General features: G+C 41.5%; 1 protein-coding gene across 14 annotated transcripts in view; it reads right to left on the minus strand.

Annotated features, from left to right (window-relative positions):
• ptprda (protein tyrosine phosphatase receptor type Da) overlaps nt 1–18,731 on the minus strand; it is a 595,150-nt gene that overhangs the window by 171,435 nt on the left and 404,984 nt on the right. For 10 of the 14 annotated variants that reach the window (XM_078214117.1, XM_078214107.1, XM_078214108.1 and 7 more), the window contains exons 9-12: nt 11,205–11,338; nt 6,944–7,088; nt 3,371–3,676; nt 2,357–2,550 (exon numbers count right to left, since the gene is read on the minus strand). In XM_078214117.1, the coding sequence (XP_078070243.1) occupies nt 2,357–2,550; nt 3,371–3,676; nt 6,944–7,088; nt 11,205–11,338 (779 nt within the window). The remainder of the gene's footprint in view (nt 1–2,356; nt 2,551–3,370; nt 3,677–6,943; nt 7,089–11,204; nt 11,339–18,731) is intronic. The other 4 variants (XM_078214119.1, XM_078214118.1, XM_078214116.1 and 1 more) reach the window with 1 other exon arrangement.

The following is an 18,731-nucleotide window of genomic DNA, read 5'->3' on the forward strand; positions in this document are numbered from 1 at the left end:
TGTTGTCTCTGGAGCGGAGGAGGCTGAGGGGAGACTTAATAGAGGTTTATAAAATGATGAAGGGGATAGATAGAGTGAACGTTCAAAGACTATTTCCTCGGGTGGATGGAGCTATTACAAGGGGGCATAACTATAGGGTTCATGGTGGGAGATATAGGAAGGATATCAGAGGTAGGTTCTTTACGCAGAGAGTGGTTGGGATGTGGAATGGACTGCCTGCAGTGATCGTGGAGTCAGACACTTTAGGAACATTTAAGCGGTTATTGGATAGGCACATGGAGCACACCAGGATGATAGGGAGTGGGATAGCTTGATCTTGGTTTCAGATAAAGCTCGGCACAACATTGTGGGCCGAAGGGCCTGTTCTGTGCTGTACTGTTCTATGTTCTAAAAGGCACCTCATGTAGAAAATGACTGAAGCCAAGTGTGTTTCCTCCGGGTGCTCCAATTTCCTCCCACAGTCCAAAGATCAAGTAAAGTTTTTTTTATTGGTGTCACAAGTAGGCTTACATTAACACTGCAATTCCTCGAGTCGCCACACTCCAGCGCCTGTTCAGGTACACTGAGGGAGAATATAGCATGACCAATGCACCTAACTCGCACGTCTTTTGGACTGTGGAGGAAACCGGAGCACCCGGAAGAAACCCACATAGACATGGGGAGAATGTGCAGACTCCACACAGACAATGACCCAAGCCGGGAATCGAACCCAAGTCGCTGGTGATGTGAGGCAGCAATGCTAACCAATGTGCTAAAAGATGTGTGGGTAAGGTTAATTAGACATATTAAATTGCCCCTCAGTGTCAGGGGCATTAGCAAGGTAAATACATGGGATTGAGGGGACAGGGTCTGGGTGGGATTGTTGTTGGTGCAGGCTCGATGGGCCAAATGGCCTCTTTCTGCACTGCAGGGATTCTACGAATTCGACCATCTACGCAACAATGGCTGACTGGAAGTGTTACTTAATACAGCGTTCGCAGGTAGGTTAAGTAAAGGCAAGGGCGAATAGGGAGGTAGACGCAGTGAGCAGGACTGAGACAACTGAAGGCTCTATCACCAATAATGGGTCAGTAAAGGAGTCCTGGGGAATTGGAAAGCAAAGGAGGGGCCATAAAGCAGAGTGAGGCTGCAGGTCCAGTTGGTCTAGGTCTGCAGGTGAGAGTTTGAAATCCAATGTGCTGGAGAACAAGTTAATGGGACCTAGCATCAGATAGAATGTGGGGGAAAGACACTTTAGAGAAGCTGGTATCTGTGGAACAGCAGCTCAGAAGGCTGGTACAGTGAGTAATGGGGGAAGTTCAGTTTAGAGATAATGCCAATAAGGATTGGGGCTTTGGTACCAACTTTGCAGAAATAGTAACGGCAGGATATGGAATTTGAAACTTAGTTCCGAATATAGCAGTAAGGTTGAGCACCATCTCGGGTCAGCTTGAATGAGTCAGCAGGGGAGGAAATAGAGCTGGTGGTCAGTGTACAGATTCAGATGCCCTACTCAACCCAAAGCTTAAATGATCAATCATCAAGACCTCAGCTTTTCCTCTGCACACACACCACACACCCCCCGCCCCCCCCCAACTCTCCCTTCCCTACTCTGGGATCCTTTGTATGATGTGCTTCATTAAAAGACTTCATTTTAAGGTATTTCTGCCTGTGTAACTAACTATGCTAAGCTTTTAAGCTAACTTGACCACATTTTCGACTCAGCTGGGAATTCCGGAATGAGTTTAGAAATTTTCCTGCATTTTTTCAAAATACAATGTTAGCAGAAATGATGCTAAACAAGTTTTCACGGCCACGCAGCTGCCAATTATTTATGTAAGCCCATGTAAGCACAGTGTGTGTGCCCGGCTCTTTCAATAACTCAGATATGAATTCATATATTGCAGTACCAGTTACCTGTTCAGTTCAGTCCTGCGCAGGGCCTGGTCATGAAGCCAGTCCCCAACTTCTCTCTCTCTCTCGTTTTGTTTCTGTAGTTTTTAATTTTAAGTTTTATTCAATGAAGAAAATCATTTTTAAAATTGGACCAAGTGCTGCCTACATCTATTCTAAATGAATGAACAGACCCTACACCCACCAACCTTCCATGCTTTAGCCTTCCATACTGCTAGAATTTTGGTCTTGGACATAGACCACATCTTTCTGGATATTGAGGGAGGGCAGATGTTGGAGGAATGGTGAGTTGCCTCAAATGTGACCAACTTAAAGATAACCAAGTTCCCTCCATTAAAACAGTCCAACTGGTAGAATGAAAAGCAATATTGAACCGACACAAATTTATACTTTTTCTTTACACAATGGAACATGATGAAAGTGTACAGTCACTAAATCAGTATCAGTATTTCAGCCAGCGTACCTGTGCGTCTGCCAGCATGACATCTTTCAGCATGGGCTGTCCTCTTGGCTCTCCATGTTCCATCCTCACATAGTGGACCTGGTAGCCGCGAATTTGTCCGTGCTGCTTATTTGGAACGGGTGAGCGCCATGACACTGTAATAGCTGTTGAGTTCAAAGCCTCTACCTCGACTTTGCGAGGAGGACCACTAGGAACTGGAAGAATACCATTTGGTTAAAAAAAAACTGATGATGACACTATGTCCCTCCCAATCAGCAGCACAAGGACAGACCCACTACTGTTCAAAAGGGATGGAGGAAACCGTGTCCAAAAATGCTTCATAAGTTGAAAAATGCCTGAGCTGCATCTTTCTAAAATACCAAAAAATGTGGAAAAAATGTGAAAAACATGGAGGAAAAGGTACAAATACGAAAAACACAGGATAAAAGGCAGCCAAGGATAATGCTTTGAATGCCAAAGCATCACAAAATGCAAGATTTTTTATATCTGATTTTTAAAAAATGATTTCAAAAATATATTTGTCGTGGAAAAAAAATGACAGCCACTATTGGGGTCTCTGACCCAGGACTGTTTGCTTTTCACTGACCAACATCTCATGAAATCCAGCCAAAAATAATGCAAGTTTGTTTCTGGGATGTGCTTGTGCACTGAGAAGAAGATTGAATAATTTATGTCATATAAAAGTAATTGAAAGGGATATTATTGGTGGGGGTGCGGGGTGGTGGGGGGGGGGGGGAAGTGGTGGGAGCAATATTAAGAACAGTAATCTAATACATAAAGTGGTGAGGGAAGAAAAAAGACACGTCAGACAGGGGAGACTTAAAATACAAGCAATTTTTGCACTGTAGTAGGTGTAGAGAGGTTCCAGAGTTGGTGGTTCAAAAAGGAAGAGAGAGGGAGAGATTCAGTGGAACGGAGGACCAGACACAACAGTTACAGAAAGGTGCAAAGTGTCGGCAAAGGAAGAGTTGCTCGCCGAGAAAGTTGCTGATTGGTTGTGCTAAGCCAACATACCATCCTCATCAGTGCGAATCAGTATGGGAGAGCTCTCTGGACCAGGTCCAACATCCGTGTGGGCAGTCATAATGATGCGGTACTCCGTCCACTTCTCCAAATGTTCCAGCAAGTACTGCGTGGCATCTGGCGGAATATCCGAGACCTCATTGCGCGAGCTGGCTTCTCGGTCACTTGCTGTGTATTTGATGGAGTATTTGGTGATGATGCCATTCTGGTTTTCTGCTGGTGGGGGCAGCCAACTTACCAAAATGCTGGTTGAACTTGGGCTCGTGCACTTGATGTCCTGAGGTGGGGCTGATGGCTCTAATTGGTTTTTTTTTTGGAAGTTGGGTCAAGTACAGGTGGAAAGGTGAGGGAATCGTGGAAGAAAATTAAAAATAAAATACAAATGGGAGCAGATCCAACAACTTAAAGAAACCAAAAATCATAAAAACAAAACGTGTTTTCATAAATCAAATACAACACCTTGGCTTAGAAAAGCAAATTAAAGTAAACTCAAAAATAATTTCTTACATAACGTAAGGCTAGAAAATGGGGTGATGATAAGGAAAATAAAATTCCGAAAATGGAGCCTACAAGTAATATTACCTACCTGTGATCATAGCTCTTACATCATGAATATCTCTTTAATTCCTCTAATCCTTTTTTTTTATTACCTACCCTTCTTGAACAGCTGCAAACAGTGGGGCGCTTTACCTTCTATATCTGTTTCAAATATTTCTACATTCCAAAGAGAAAGATCTAAGTGAAATGCCAGGGTACCTACCTATCACACACAGAGAGGCCTGCTTACTGTCTGTAAGTGACACCCACCCTGATGGGTATCACGTACACCCTGTTTTTCTCCTTAAAGGTCAAGTGACAAGCGTTTCTGTTAAAAATTGATCATTTTACATCTACTTCCCCATGTTTATATACAAATATTTTTAGCAGTAGTGCAGCATCTATTTTTTGACTAACAGTTCATTTTCAGCTGGCGCAATACATCACAGGAATATGTTAAACCATAACCACCACAGGGGAGAGTATTCCACGGCTCCCCTGTCTTCCCTTCTCACACAGTAATGGGAAAAATGTATTCCCAAAATGTCACTGCTATTGAACATGATAAAAGCAGGAACTGAATGAGAGCCAAACACCTTTATGTTAATTGCCACCTGCGTGCTGCAATGGGCATGTCTGCAGATAGGGCTGAACGGGCAAATTCATATTAATGTGTACCTCAACGTGCCAGCAGTATATAATTAATCTGGGACTGCAGTTAATGTCATTTTGGGCATAATAATGTGCTGGAATTGAAAAGCTGAAAAATAAAACAGAAAGACTGGAAAGAGTCTTCCAACAGAAGTGGGACCCCAGGAGCCTTCTGCTGCTTTTTTCCCCTTGTCATTTTGCAAGCCATAAATTTATTTGTGTGCATGAGTGTGAATAGGTTTCCTCCACTGAGCTGTGGAAATAGGCTTCTGGTAAAAGTGGTTCATGCTGTGTCACTTAACTGCTCCAGTAAAGCACTGGATGATCAGGAATGGAACTGAGCATTATTGACTAAGTACAATGAGGAATGATCAAATCTCCATGGGACACAATAGTCACTGCGCTGCTATGACTAGGGGGAAGCACATCTTTGGAAAGCAAGCAGCCAAGATTCCCAGATTGAATAATAGGCTGGGTAGATACGATGGGATTTGTTTCCTTACGGGTCGCCACTTCCCCTCTGGCGATTCGGTTGGTGGGATATGTGGCACATATCATCTTCACAGGAAGGTTTCTGAGCGGGGTGTCTTATGTTCACAGGAACCAAGATCACTCCTTCCCAAAACACAATGATCTCAGAAAGGCCAGCATGTTGCAAAATTTCTGAATTCTCAAATGCTGTCCTGCAGACCTCGCAGTTTGAATTATTTATTTCTAAAGCATCTATTTTCTCCAGTACTGAAGCTGAGGGTGGACAGATGGACTGCTTGGTAAAAGTGATAGGAACTTGTATTGGACTTCAGCCTAGGGCTGAGTCCCCTTCCAGCCTTTGCCTCCCTTATGGAAGAAACAACCTGAATTTTCCTGTAATAAGTGGCCCATTTTCTGGAAATCTGTGAATATCATGGTAAATGGGAAAGGAGGAATGCTGTGAGCAGCAGTCTCTCACCTGGCCATGGCTGGAGCTCTTCAGATTTGCTGATCAAAAGCTTTCTAGCCTATCAGTTTCATTGATGAAGCACTCCCCACTGTGCATTCACCTGGCTGAACCTGGGGAGTGGCTGATAGCTCAGGAAATATGTCACCTGGATGTGAAAGCTAGAATGCTTGGTAAATGACTAAATTGCTTATTTGAACATGTAAACAAATGTCTTACCAGGCAGCATGAAGGGGGTTTCCCCGCTCACCTTCAAACCTGCCCCTGGTTGAAGCCCAAAAGTGGGCAGGATGATGTCTGCACCCTGGTCTGATATTTCTTTAGAGATTTAACTCCCAGCATGAACCAAAAATTCACCTTTTCTTGCCTGGGGTAATTCCCCCCCAATGTTACCCACTTCTTTGGCTGTTTTAAAAGATTTAAACGACCATACCTTGTTCAATGGAACTGGTTGATCTTCCACCCACCCCTCCCAGCTTCACAGAGGAAAGGAATCTGTATATTCTACAGCTTGAATTACATTGATGGTTACATTCTAAGTTTGCCTTAGTGGTGGTGTTATTGCCAATGTAGATCGCTGAAATAAATTTTGATCCGAAATACCAATAATGATTAAATGTTATCTCCCTTAGTTGACTTTAAAGGTACAAACAGATGGAGGTTGGATGAACTCTGCGTTGACATACAGGCCTTCCATCTATAAATCTATTTAAAAACCAACTCTATTAGAAAACAATCTGTGAAATAGGTATTACAACAGCAGTCAATGCCACCAGAAATAATTTTAAATGTGAAACATAATTACAATTTCATTAAGTAGTGCACAGGATTCAATCTTGTCATTTGACCTTTAGGGCTTTATTGAAAGTAATGACACTTAGAATATAATAGATCATTTTGTAGTTAGTTGACCTTTAACAGGTTTTCCCATCATTCCATGTTCAGTGAAATGCAGATCATTGTTTTTTTTGGAAAGAAAAGAGAGGAATGTCAAATTCTTATGAAACAAACCACAGGTTCGGTTATTACTTCTGGTCATTAGAAATGTCACTACCTGGCTTTTAATTAGAACCAACTTTAAGAAGAAATAGATGGTACATTATACATTACTGCGATCCATATTGTTAAGTCATTTTTGAAGTCAGACATTTGACACAGAAACTGTGTTCAAAGCAACGGGACAAGAAAGGTCAACTAACTATGAAAGTTCCTATTCATCACTCAAAGTGCTTGTTAGTCACTGTAAAGACGAACACGGTGATGAAATCTAAGCCTTTTCAATCCTACATTTCTTCCTTTTTCTCTCCTTTTGAAGTCTCGCTGTGTTTTATTGGAATACCACCTGCTTCATGCAGTCAGTCACTAGATATTAGGGACAGACCTGATCAGACTAACAAGCACCCCAACAATCATGAATCTGGCAACAGAAGAAAACCTACTTGTTTCCATGGTTTGAGCTGAAATCTGCGCAGTTGAAGCTCCAAGGCCATGCTCAGAGCGGGCAGCAAGTCGGAAGAAGTACATAGTGTTTGGTTTGAGATCCTCTAAAAGGTATGTTGTCTTTGGCTCAAATGTGACAAGTTGCTGTGGAGGGGAAAAGACAATTACAGAGTTCATTGAGTGCAATTTGTAGTCAAAGTGGGACAATACAAGATAAGGAGCAAGATTATGGCGGGTGTAAATCTGAGCCAGCATATCTGCAGCAGGCACTCAAAAGATACAACCAACTATCAGTAAAATACAGGATTGACAAATACAGTCAAAACTAAAGCTCTGGTGATGGACAGCACAACACTTTCCCACTTGAGACAGACAGTGTTGGTCAGCATCATGCATTGCCAGGACAGCTGCAGAGTAAAACTCACTTTGTTCCAACAAGCTTTAATTCCAACATCAGAACAATAATGCCTACTGCACCAACATCAGTTTATTACTCTGAGCTGCGAAACTCAGTCCAATTCTTTGCTCGGGACATTACATCTCCTTGGAAGTAGGCTGAGAGCATTCAAACTAATTTCTCACAACATCTTGCGTCACCAGATTGAAGACTTTCATCATGAGTCTGGGTTGGGTTCGTACTCAGATATGACAAAACACTCGTTCTCTGATCGGGCTGTTACTTTGTTCCTGGGCATTATGACAAACCAAATGCAGCCTGAAGCATACTGAAATATCCATTACTTTTTGAATAGAATTATGCATGGGATCACTCATCCAGTCCAGTACTGACCTGTCTCTTGTCATACTGATTTCAATGGGATGATAAATCAGATGTCTTCTACAATGGTTCTGTAAGTTACCCTTCATGGGCAAGTTGGAAAATGATCCCTATATTGTCAAATGATGTTATTCAACAAGTTGATTTAGTTGGAATGTATGATCCTGTCAGATCAAGCACAGTCCATACCTCTAGAATCAGTGCCCAAATGGGACTAGCAGCGGTTAGGGGTTTCAGCGAAGAAATACATTTATCCAGATCACTGTTGTGTACACGGTAAATAGAGTATGTGTCAGGTGCAGTGACACACTGGAGCACCCTTGTTCAGTTGATAGAGCAGAATGAGCCAAGCTTCTTTTTCCAAATATCACACGCACAGTGCTAAGAGATGCTGCATGTCTGCTGGCAGGGGAATGTGAACATTTGGGTGTGTGACCCTATCATATATCTCCTTGCTGCCAGCTAACAGCAATGGCCTGTCAGTGGAGTGTTCACTTTGTCCTGTTTTTGTTTCACTGGAGTGCATCCACTAAAATAACCTGTGTTGGCAGAAATATGATAAAGATAGTGCATACCACTCACTGGGGAACAAAGCCCATTCTAAACCTTCCAAAGAATACTGAGCAAAAGGTGGAGTACTCCTGATTGTTTGGGTTAATTTTTTCACACACAGGCCTGGATTCTCCAGCCCCACCACTGTGGGGCATTGTTGTGGGAGGAACAGAAACATTTGGAGAGCTTTCAACTGTTTTCCAAATTTTCTTGTCCCGCCTGTGATGATGCCTGCTTGTGTCGGGGCTGGAAAATTCCAATCTCTATTCCCGGCTTGGGTCGGGGGGGATGTTGGGGTTGTTATGATGATATGCATTCCCATTTTTCCTGATTTCACTTTCTCATTTTCTCTGCACAAAAATGCTCATATCAATTGCTGTTGTGTCATACATACAAAACAATACACTTTTAGAGGACCCCAAGTTGTTAAAGATTTATTTAATGTACTCAGGATGATGTCTCTTGGCCAGATGGCAGCATTAGCTAAAGAGTGAGCTGAACTCCTAATCTGCATTTGGCACCATTATTGGTTGCATTTTTTGAAGTTATTTGTTTACACATTAGAAGTAACCTCAATGCACATCAAGGAATCTATGTTACACCATTCACTTGTGTTCTATGAGGTACCAGCGAGCAGTGACAATCTTATCATCTGAATGGAATTCAATGTTTATCCTCGATAGGGAGCTTGCAAAGAGGCTTGACTGAATGTCATAAATTGGATGACTACACACATGTCCAGGGAAGGCTGCAAGCTGAGTACAGCGCTTTTGAACATTTAGTCATTCTGTGCTTGGTAGTGAATGTGGCGACATGGCCCAAGAGTAGAAAACAGCATGAGGGCACCAAGCAATCCAGGAGTAAAGTGTCAGCAAAGGCTGGCAAAAAGATGAGAAGTTTGAGGAAGGAGAGTTATTCAGTTTGGAACTATAAAATCACATAACTGGTACACCAAAGGTTCAGATGAGCTCACTCCCAGTCCTCTGTTTGCTTTAAGTGTGCATTGCAGTCTGTCACTTAGTGTGCCAGGAATGAACCTTGGCGAGTTGCTACAGTGCATTGTGTATGTGATACATACTGCTGCAACTGTGCATTGGTGATGGTGGTGGTGGAATTTTTTTTATTCATTCGTGGGGCATGGGCATTGCTGGCTGGCCAACCTTTATTGCCCATCCTTAGTTGCCTTTGGAAGGCAGTTGAGAATTAACCACAATGATATGGCTCTGGAGTCATATGCAGGCCAGATCAGGTAAGGACAGCAGATTTCCTTCCCTGAAGGACATTAGTGAACCAGATGGCTTTTTCCAACAATCAACAATGGTTTCATGGTTATCAGTAGATTTTTAATTCCAAATCTTTTTTACTGAATTTAAATTCCATTGTCTGCCAGGGCGGAATTTGAACCCAGCTCCCCAACACATTAGCCGAGTTTCTGGATTCATAGTCTTGCGATAATACCACTAGGCCATCACCTCTCCCGTGAATATTTAGGTGGTGGATAGGGTGTCTTTGTCCTGTATGGTGTTGATCTTGAGCATGCCAGGTAATCAAGGGCTGACCTTGTTTTACTCTTTGTGCCTGCCAAGCCCCATTGCCTTGTAATATAAGCAGGTAGCTATCTTGTTAGGGTCTGGCTTGAAAAAGAGGCAGATGTAACGCTGGGCATTCTGGTGGAAGGATATCTGCAGATACCAGAAAGCATAAGGCTGGCACATGGTAATAGTCAGCTGCAGCTGGAAACTTGGCTTCACCGCCATGCAGGCATGCTGTAACACTGACCCATGGGCATGGTTCCCATGGAATCGCATTATGGACCGCTGACTTTGTAACAATCTCATGCACCATCACGTCCCTAACGTCAGATAATGGCTGTATGCTGAGCTGCTCTATCACTTGCCTGCAGGCTCACGCTTGCACCTTGGATTTTCTTTCCCTTCACTTATGTTTGTCTCTTCTTATTCCCCTAAAGCCTGAAAATGGGCTAAGATGCCTTCTGAGATTTTTCAAAGTTTCAAGGATTTTTTGCGGTCACCTCTTTCAAAGTGACTTACAGGCAGTTTTCACACTCCCATCCTGAGCATGCTCACTTGATCTGTTCAAATCCACACTTGACGTTGTGACAATGAGCTGGCGACAAATTATGCTCAAGAAGAGGGCACTGATATGGACAGGAGAAAATACCCTCCCACAATTAAGAGCAGGAAATAAGCACATAATATTCATATACTTACATCAGAAACTAACAGAATTAAGCTTAAACTAACAGATTTATACATCCAGAGATTTGAAGAAAGGTGTAATATTGTAGTCTCTCTGAACCTGCTGTTTGTGGGTGGAATATAAAAATGATTTTTATTTTATTCATTTGTGGGACATGCGCGTCCTTGGCTGGCCAGCATTTATTGCCCATCCCTAGTTGCCCTTGAGAAGTTGGTGGTGAGCTGCTTTCTTGAAACGCTGCAGTACCGATTGGCACAACTGAGTGGCTTGCTAGGCCATTTCAGAGGCAGTTGAGAGAGAACTACATCTGGAGTCACATGTAGGCCAGACCAGGTAAGGAGGGCAGATTTCCTTGTCAAGGACATTACTGAATGAAATGGATTTTTCCGACAATCGACAACGGTTTCATGGTCATCGATAGATTCTTAACTCCAGATATTTTTTATTGAATTCAAATTCCACCATTTGCCATGGCGGGATTTGAACTCGGGTCCCTAGGAAATTAGCTGAGTTTCTGGATTAATAGTGTAGTGATAATACCACCAAGCCATTGCACCCCCCGCAACCGCCCCCCCCCCCCCCCCCCCCCCCCTGGCCCCCATAATGGTGCCAAGGGAAAAATTAATAGATGGAAGAAAGCACTTGGATTAGGTACAGGGACAGGATCCTCATTTTCAGCAGTTTAATTCAGAGATGAGATTTCACCGTACCTCTTTGCCGTACTCTCTCTCCCTGTAATACAACTCATATCTGATGATGGTGTCCTGGCGTGGTGGTGTCCACGACAGCATAATGCTTGTGTCTGATTTCGGTTCAGCTTTGAAGTTATTTGGCTGGCTCGGAACTTGAGAAGAAAAGGGGGAGAGAAAAGAAGTTTAATGAATAATACAGTTCACCTCTGCCGGAAGAATGCCAGCTCGACTGGAATAATTATCATTTCTATCTGTACACAAAAACCAGAGTCCTTAAAGTACAATAATCACCAAGCACTTAGCAATGCACCTTTTATTTTTAATCTGTCTGTGGTTAATTAAAAAGCTAATTTCCCCAGCTGAAAATAAGACAGAGTATAGTTAGGAAATTAGGTGGCATGAGATAACTGGGCCAAGGTTTGCAGATTTATAATAAACTTTAAATAAAATTATAATATAAATGCTTATTTAGTCCACATTTTGAAGTCATACATTGTGTCCTTAATTCAACATAAGAGTTAAACTTTGAGTAATTTGGGAGGTAGAGTGGTTGGAGCTTCGGAGATTCTTGGCAGTACATGAGTTGAGATAAAAGTGAGACAAAAATAAAACATCAGGTTTTGTAAACAGGAAGTCCAATGATGTGCAGGTTAGGTGGATTGGCCATGCCAGGACGGCATGATGGCATACTGGTTAGCACTGCTGCCTCACAGCCCGAGGGACCCGGGTTCAATTCTGGCCTCAGGTGACTGTCTGTGTGGAGTTTGCACATTCTCTCCATGTCTGTGTGGGTTTCTTCCAGGTACTCCGGTTTCCTCCCACAGTCCAAAGATGTGCAGGTTAATTGGACAGGCCATGCTAAATTTCCCCTTTAGCATTAAAGGATTGGAAGGGTAAATACATGGGGTTGTGGGGATAGGACCTGGGTTGGGTTGTGGTCAGTGCAGACTCGATGGGCCGAATGGCCGCCTTCTGCACTGCAGAATTCTAGGATTCTATTATAAATGTGTGTGGCTGTGATAGGGCGGGGGTGAGGGGATGGCCTTGGGTAAGATGCTCTTTCACAGAGTTGTTGCAGACTTGATGGGCCAAATTGCCTCCTCCTGCACTGTTGGGATTCCATGGTACTATGGAAAGGTGTACAGCATAAACTCTTGCTGTTAACACTGATGTCTGCTGATCTTGTATGGGATACAAACAGGTTTATATTTTGCCTGTAGATTACAACATGGCACAATTTTCAGTGAATATAAAAAGGTAATCCTTTGACGTTGAAGATTTATCAAGTGCAAAAGAGGATTTACTGTTCAGCAGAATATGCATTGTAATTATTATTATAGTTTTACGGCTGTTTTGTTTTTAGAGGAAGCAATAGATTTTCATGCTAACGGTGATTAGTGTCAGAGCTGAGATTAGAATGAATTTGTACATTTTACAATCCCTGTCAACATAAAGAACTGCCAGGTCAGGGTAAAGCTATTTCTACCTTTTTTTTAAACAAGCTGCTTAACAGCAACCCGATGGTGACATGCCCATTTCATATAACAATCGCCCTTGTGGCCTCTGTCAGATAATACCAATTTAGTGCCAAAGTATGGGCCGTTTTTGTAATATAAATTCATATCATTTAGGATTAGTTTGAGTCCCATTTCACTGACATGACTTATAACTGGCAGATGGAGGAAACTTTCATCTCATCTGCCCCTGTTTAAAACACCGGCCCCAGAGGCGAAAAGATGTTATCCCTCACTGTGCCACCCACTATCTAATTCTTTTACAAATTACGAATTACAAACTACTGGTACTACCAGTTTTGGAAAAGATGACGCCCACCCGTCACTAATTAATTCTTCTGTTGCCAAGAATATAAAATGTTTCAATTATTTTTATTGTGAATTTGTCTTACTGGGCCTCAGGAAAGAATTTAATGAATCCATGACTAAAGCTTGCAACGACATAATCTGCTGCATATAAAACTGCTGGATATAAAACTATCTTGCTATACTGTATATTACACCACTCATGTAATCTTGCATATTGCACACAAGGATTCAAGACTGAATTTATTCTTCAAATGAAGTACAGTTAGAGAATGGAGGGATAATTTGATGAAGGCTTGTAGAAGAAATTCAGTGAGCATTTCAGAGACATTTATGAAGTCCTTGTATTTAGTCATGAGTTTATACTTTTATGTTTGAACAGCAAAACGTGCCAATTTGGGCAAACAGAGACATTTGGATCATAAGGGTTTCTAAGGAAGTACCAGTTGAAGAGTTGGGAAATACAAAACTGAGGCACTTCAGCATTCCCAGTGGTAGGAAAGCGTAATTACAGTGTGACAAGTTTACATAGTAATTTTGATGACTTTGAAATTAAAATGGAAACGGTTGATGGGAAGTGTGTATGTATATATAAGATTTTTTACATATTTACATAAATATTAATGCACATTGGGTAAGAGTAAGCTAAAGCAACAGCAGACCCAAATTTCTAACACTGCCAATATCTATGAAAGTGACAACCACAAACTCTAGTCCTAAGTTTCAACAAATGTAGAGTTTTTAATTCAGAATGGGCATTTACAGACTAAAGGAGCATTTACTGACTGTGTGCAAATATATTCTCAGACTGTAACTAGACAAACATATAGGGACAAATAATCCAAGAAGGTATCAAATGACTATTTCAGTTCAACAGTTTCACTGAAAAACAGCAAAAAGTAAAAGCCCCTGATGACAACCTACAAAAGTGTTCAGATCACGAGAGGCAGAGATAAGGCGACAATGAAATCATATGCAAAATGTCTGCTGTTTCCACTTCTTCCCCCCATACCCTGAGTAAGAAGCATCATTTGGGATATATCGCCCCACGAATTTCAGAATTATTTTACTAGGTTTCAGTTCCGTAGCTGGATTCAGACAGGTACTGTATTCATTTCTTTACAGGTACATCTCTGTGTTGAAGTTGCTAAGGTTGAATAATATGAAAGCGCAGGACTCAAAAAGGCTGTGCGATCCATCTGGTTGGTCCTAAAAATGAATACTTCAGAATCATCCCCTCCAGCAAACATTTATCCAGTTGACTCTGAACCTTTTTCCCACTCTTGGGCAGAAACAGACAGCTATTACTAACACCAGTTTGCTAGTTTCTCTTGTGTAATTTACCTTCTCATCATTCAGTTTGCTTGGTAGATGTCTTCATATCTTGTCTCATATTTTATTGTTTTTCAAAATTTTTACCATCAACAGCAAGAATGCAAATACACGGTTATCTTAGACAATGTTAAAACATGGAATAATAAATATGGTAATACAAACATGGCAATGTGAAACTTTCTGGCTGTTCATGCTGATGGGAAGTTCAAGTCCTGCCAACGGGCACACCCCTGCCGTAAGGTTAAGGCAGTGAGGGTGCATTCAACGGGAAACCCCATTGTCAACAGCAGGACCAGAAGATCCTGCCATCGGCCAATGGTGGGCCGTTTCCCGCCGTGGCAAAACGCGCAGTGGGTTGCGCAATAAAGTATTGATTTGCTCCCCACGTGTTCCAAATGGTAAGACAATGTATTTTTTTCTGTCCGACTTCTAGCACAAAGAAATGGATCATGTTTTGTTGCCATTAAAAACTGTCTTTACTCCAACCTATTCCGCATGATGGTACCTTTATTATGATGATGTCAATTGTGTGAAATCACCACTTAAATTCCTATCTGTGATGCTGAATTGTGGGCACCTTCTGCTCGAGTCTGGACTTACTGTGCATCTTGGTCAGTTAAGATTCCAGAGATTAAGGTGTGCTCGCAAACTGTGCTGTACAGTCAGAATAAAGGTCAACACTCACTGGGCAATTTTCCAAGTATGTAGCCAGGAAATATATTGGACTCCAATGCATACTCTACAATCATGGGCAAGACGCCTGAAATTTTTTGACCTACGCTGGTAGCAGATAAAATTTCTGGTACACTTGGAAAATTATCCCTGTTTTATACATATTCAAAAGCACAAAAAAGGAACTTTCAAACTGTCCATGTGAACATGATTGAGATGAGAAGGAGAGGAATGAGGTTAATCTAAATCACTTTGACGACTCTTAGCATCCTCCACCCCACTCACATTCCCACCAGGTTTTGTGTTGTCAGCAGCCCTCTTGAGAGAAAAAATATTCTCCTCATTACTGTCTTTCATGATGACCCCTTGTTTTTAAACAATGATCACAAGTTCTAGATTCTCCCACAATAGGAAACATCCTCTCCACATCCACCCTGTCAAGTTCCCTCAGGTCTGTATGCTTCAATCGTGTCATCTCTTAATCTTCTAAACTCCAGCAGATACAGGCTTCGCCTGTCCAACCTTTCCTTACCCATTTCCAGTATTAATCTAGTCATCCTTCTCTGAACTGCTTCTAAAGCATTTATATCCTTACTTAAATAGGAGACCAAAACTGTACAGTACTTCAGATGTCCTCTCATTAATGCCTTGTAAAATTGAAGCGTAACCTCCCTACTTGTATATTCAATTCCCTTTGCAATAATAGCTTTCCTAATTACTTGCTGTACATGCACACTCGGCTTTTGCAATTCATGCATTCGATCACCCAGATCCCTTTGGATCTCAGAGCTCTGCGATCTTTCACCAATTAGATAATGTGCTTCTTTTTTATTCTTCCTGTCAAAACAGACAATTTCACATTTCCCCACATTTTACTCCATTTCCCAGACTTTTTCCCACTCACTTAACCTATCTATATCCCCTTGCAGTCTTGTTATCTCCTCTTCGCAACTTACTTTCTTACCTTTCTTTGTGTCATCAGCAAATTTAGCAACCATATCTTCGGTCCTCTCATCCAAATCATTTACATAAACAAGTTTAGGTCCCAGCACTGATCCCTGTGGCACACCACTCGTTACATCTTGCCAACCAAAAAATGATCCACTTATGCCTAGTCTCTGTTTCCTGTTAACTAGCTACCTTCTATCCATGCCAACATGTTACTCCCTGCACCATGAGCTTCTTCTATTTTCTGCAATAATCCTTAATGCAGCAACTTATCAAATGTCTTCTGGAATTCTAAGTACAGCACATCCACTGGTTCTCCTTTATCCCAGCATATCAGCACTTCTTCAAAGAACTCTAATAAGTTGGTTAAACATGTTTTCCCTTTAACAAAAACATGTTGACTCTGCCTAATTACCTTGAAATTTCTAATTACCATGGTATAACTTATTTTATAACAGCATCTAAGATTTTCCCTATGACAGATGTTAAAGTAACTGGCCTTTAGTTTCCTGATTTCTGTCTCCATTTTATGAATAAACGGTTACCACTCAGCCAGATTACACCTTAGATTTCTATTTTCCACAGATAAAGGGAACCCAAATAATCAACTTCCTCACAGCTCATGGATTGGTACTTTTGCCACGTCTGAGGAATTATTAACTTCTTTTGATCATGCGATGGACGAAAGAAAAATGGCAGATTGCTCTGATTCTTCTTGGAAGAGTGTAAAGGTTGGAGATTGAGAACAATCATTTATCTTTCCCAGAAAGTCAAAGTTTATTTATTCGTGTCACAACTAGACTTACATTAACACTGCAATGAAGTTACTGTGAAAATCCCCTAGTCGCCACACTCCAGTGCCTGTTCGGGACACTGAGGGAGAATTTAGCACGGCCAATGCACCTAACCAACATGTCTTTCAGACTGTGAATTCTATGATTCTATTCTATGACCGTGGGAGGAAACCAGAGCACCCAGAGGAAACCCATGCTGACATGGGGAGAATGTGCAAACTCCACACAGACACTGACCCAAGCCAGGAATTAAACCCACTGTGAGGCAGCAGTGCTAACCACTGTGCCACCATGCCGCCCATAAGGAGTATGTCATCAAACATCTGTAGTACTTGTGTGAAATTACAACTGGCCTGCTCTATCACATTGTCATGGTTTAGACATGATGTAAGATGGAAATGATTGTGAACCCTCTTTGCTCCAGCATGTAAGAGAAATATCAATACTTTACACTCTGATTCAAGAGCAACAATGGAAGAGTGGGACTGCTTTCAAACCAAGAGTTCATGAAGATAGGGGGGGAAACAAAACAGAACAACGTAGTAAATACTTTGCTTTTTTATCCTTTTCTTCTCTAAACTCGGGAACTGGTTTAAATTAAAAGCGGGAAACTTACTTCAATCAGGGTAAGTAAAGGGTTAATATAGTGCATATTTCCTCAAAGTGCAAGGGAATTTGATGAGTCTAGAAATTCAGTGAGGTGGGGAGATGTGCGGAGATTTGATAAAAAAACTTCCAACAATCTAATATAACTCTCACTCCTGTACATTAGATAATAAAAAAGACTTCCCATTCAAAAAACCCGTTCAAAGCTTTTAAATCTCAAGTAGCTAATCTCTTACAAAAACAAACAAACTTCTATTCAGATCCCACATCAAAGACAGCTAATCTTTTAACAGACTCTTTAACTTATCAAAATTAGAACCCCCTGCTGTGATAACTGTAACTTTTGAAACTGTAAGACCAGATGTTACTTTCCAGAAGAGGGACTTTTTAAAGGGAGGCATTTAAAACTACCGTTAATGACAGTTGTTCAGACATTATAGACCCTTCAAAAGCTTTTCTGACTACTCCCACATTATAGAATAAGGTCTTTCCAACAGCCAAATTGGTTTGTTTGAACTCAGCACTAAGTGCAAATGGGTCAGCTGAGTTTGGATTTTCCTCTATGCGAATCACATCTTTCCATCTTGTGCCACTGGCAAAATATGTAAATATCAGAATATGGGGCGGTCTTCTGCATCCAGGTACCTCTGCCATTTTTAATAGCCGACACCATGAAAATGTTAACTCTTTTCCTCTGCACAGATGCTGCCTGATCTGTTGACTGTTTCCCCTGCATTTTTTTGTTTTTATTACGAGCGTTTTGTTTGGCACTGCAGCCACTGAGGGGCAATACGTTGATATTTAATTTGCAAATCTTCCACTTTTGTAAATGAGAACTTATTATGTCAGATCTCCTGTTGCAGGAAATGCAACAGATGACAAGCCCAAAGAGAGAGGGATGGGCATCAGCTCAGATAGTTTTCTGATGAATCTAACAAAAGGATTTGCTAAATTTGCATTCCTAACTTTAATAACGTAGCATTAGACTCTCATTGACACTACCTCTGATATCTGTCACACTGCCACTATCCTCTTGTTACTTAAGAAGGATAAGATCCCACACAAAGACTGTCCCACAGGCGGGTTATCTGTCACTAACTGTGATCACAAAATCTTAGCCAACATTCTGGCTTCATGCCTGAACAATTTGACTGCTAAATTAAATCACCCAGATCAGAGTGGGCTTATCTACTGAAAGCATTCTGTCAACAATATTCATGGTCATTGTACTCACAGTGCATCTGTGGCTGAGAGTTCTACTGGTATGTACTCTTAATGAGGAAAAGGCTTTGAACCAAGTTGAATTATAGAGAGGTAATTTTAATAAAGGTGAAACTTGCCAATACAATTATCAAACCATTGCTTTGTTT

The sequence above is a fragment of the Mustelus asterias genome, chromosome 6 (assembly GCF_964213995.1).
Source record: "Mustelus asterias chromosome 6, sMusAst1.hap1.1, whole genome shotgun sequence".
In the NCBI taxonomy this organism is placed as follows: domain Eukaryota; kingdom Metazoa; phylum Chordata; class Chondrichthyes; order Carcharhiniformes; family Triakidae; genus Mustelus; species Mustelus asterias.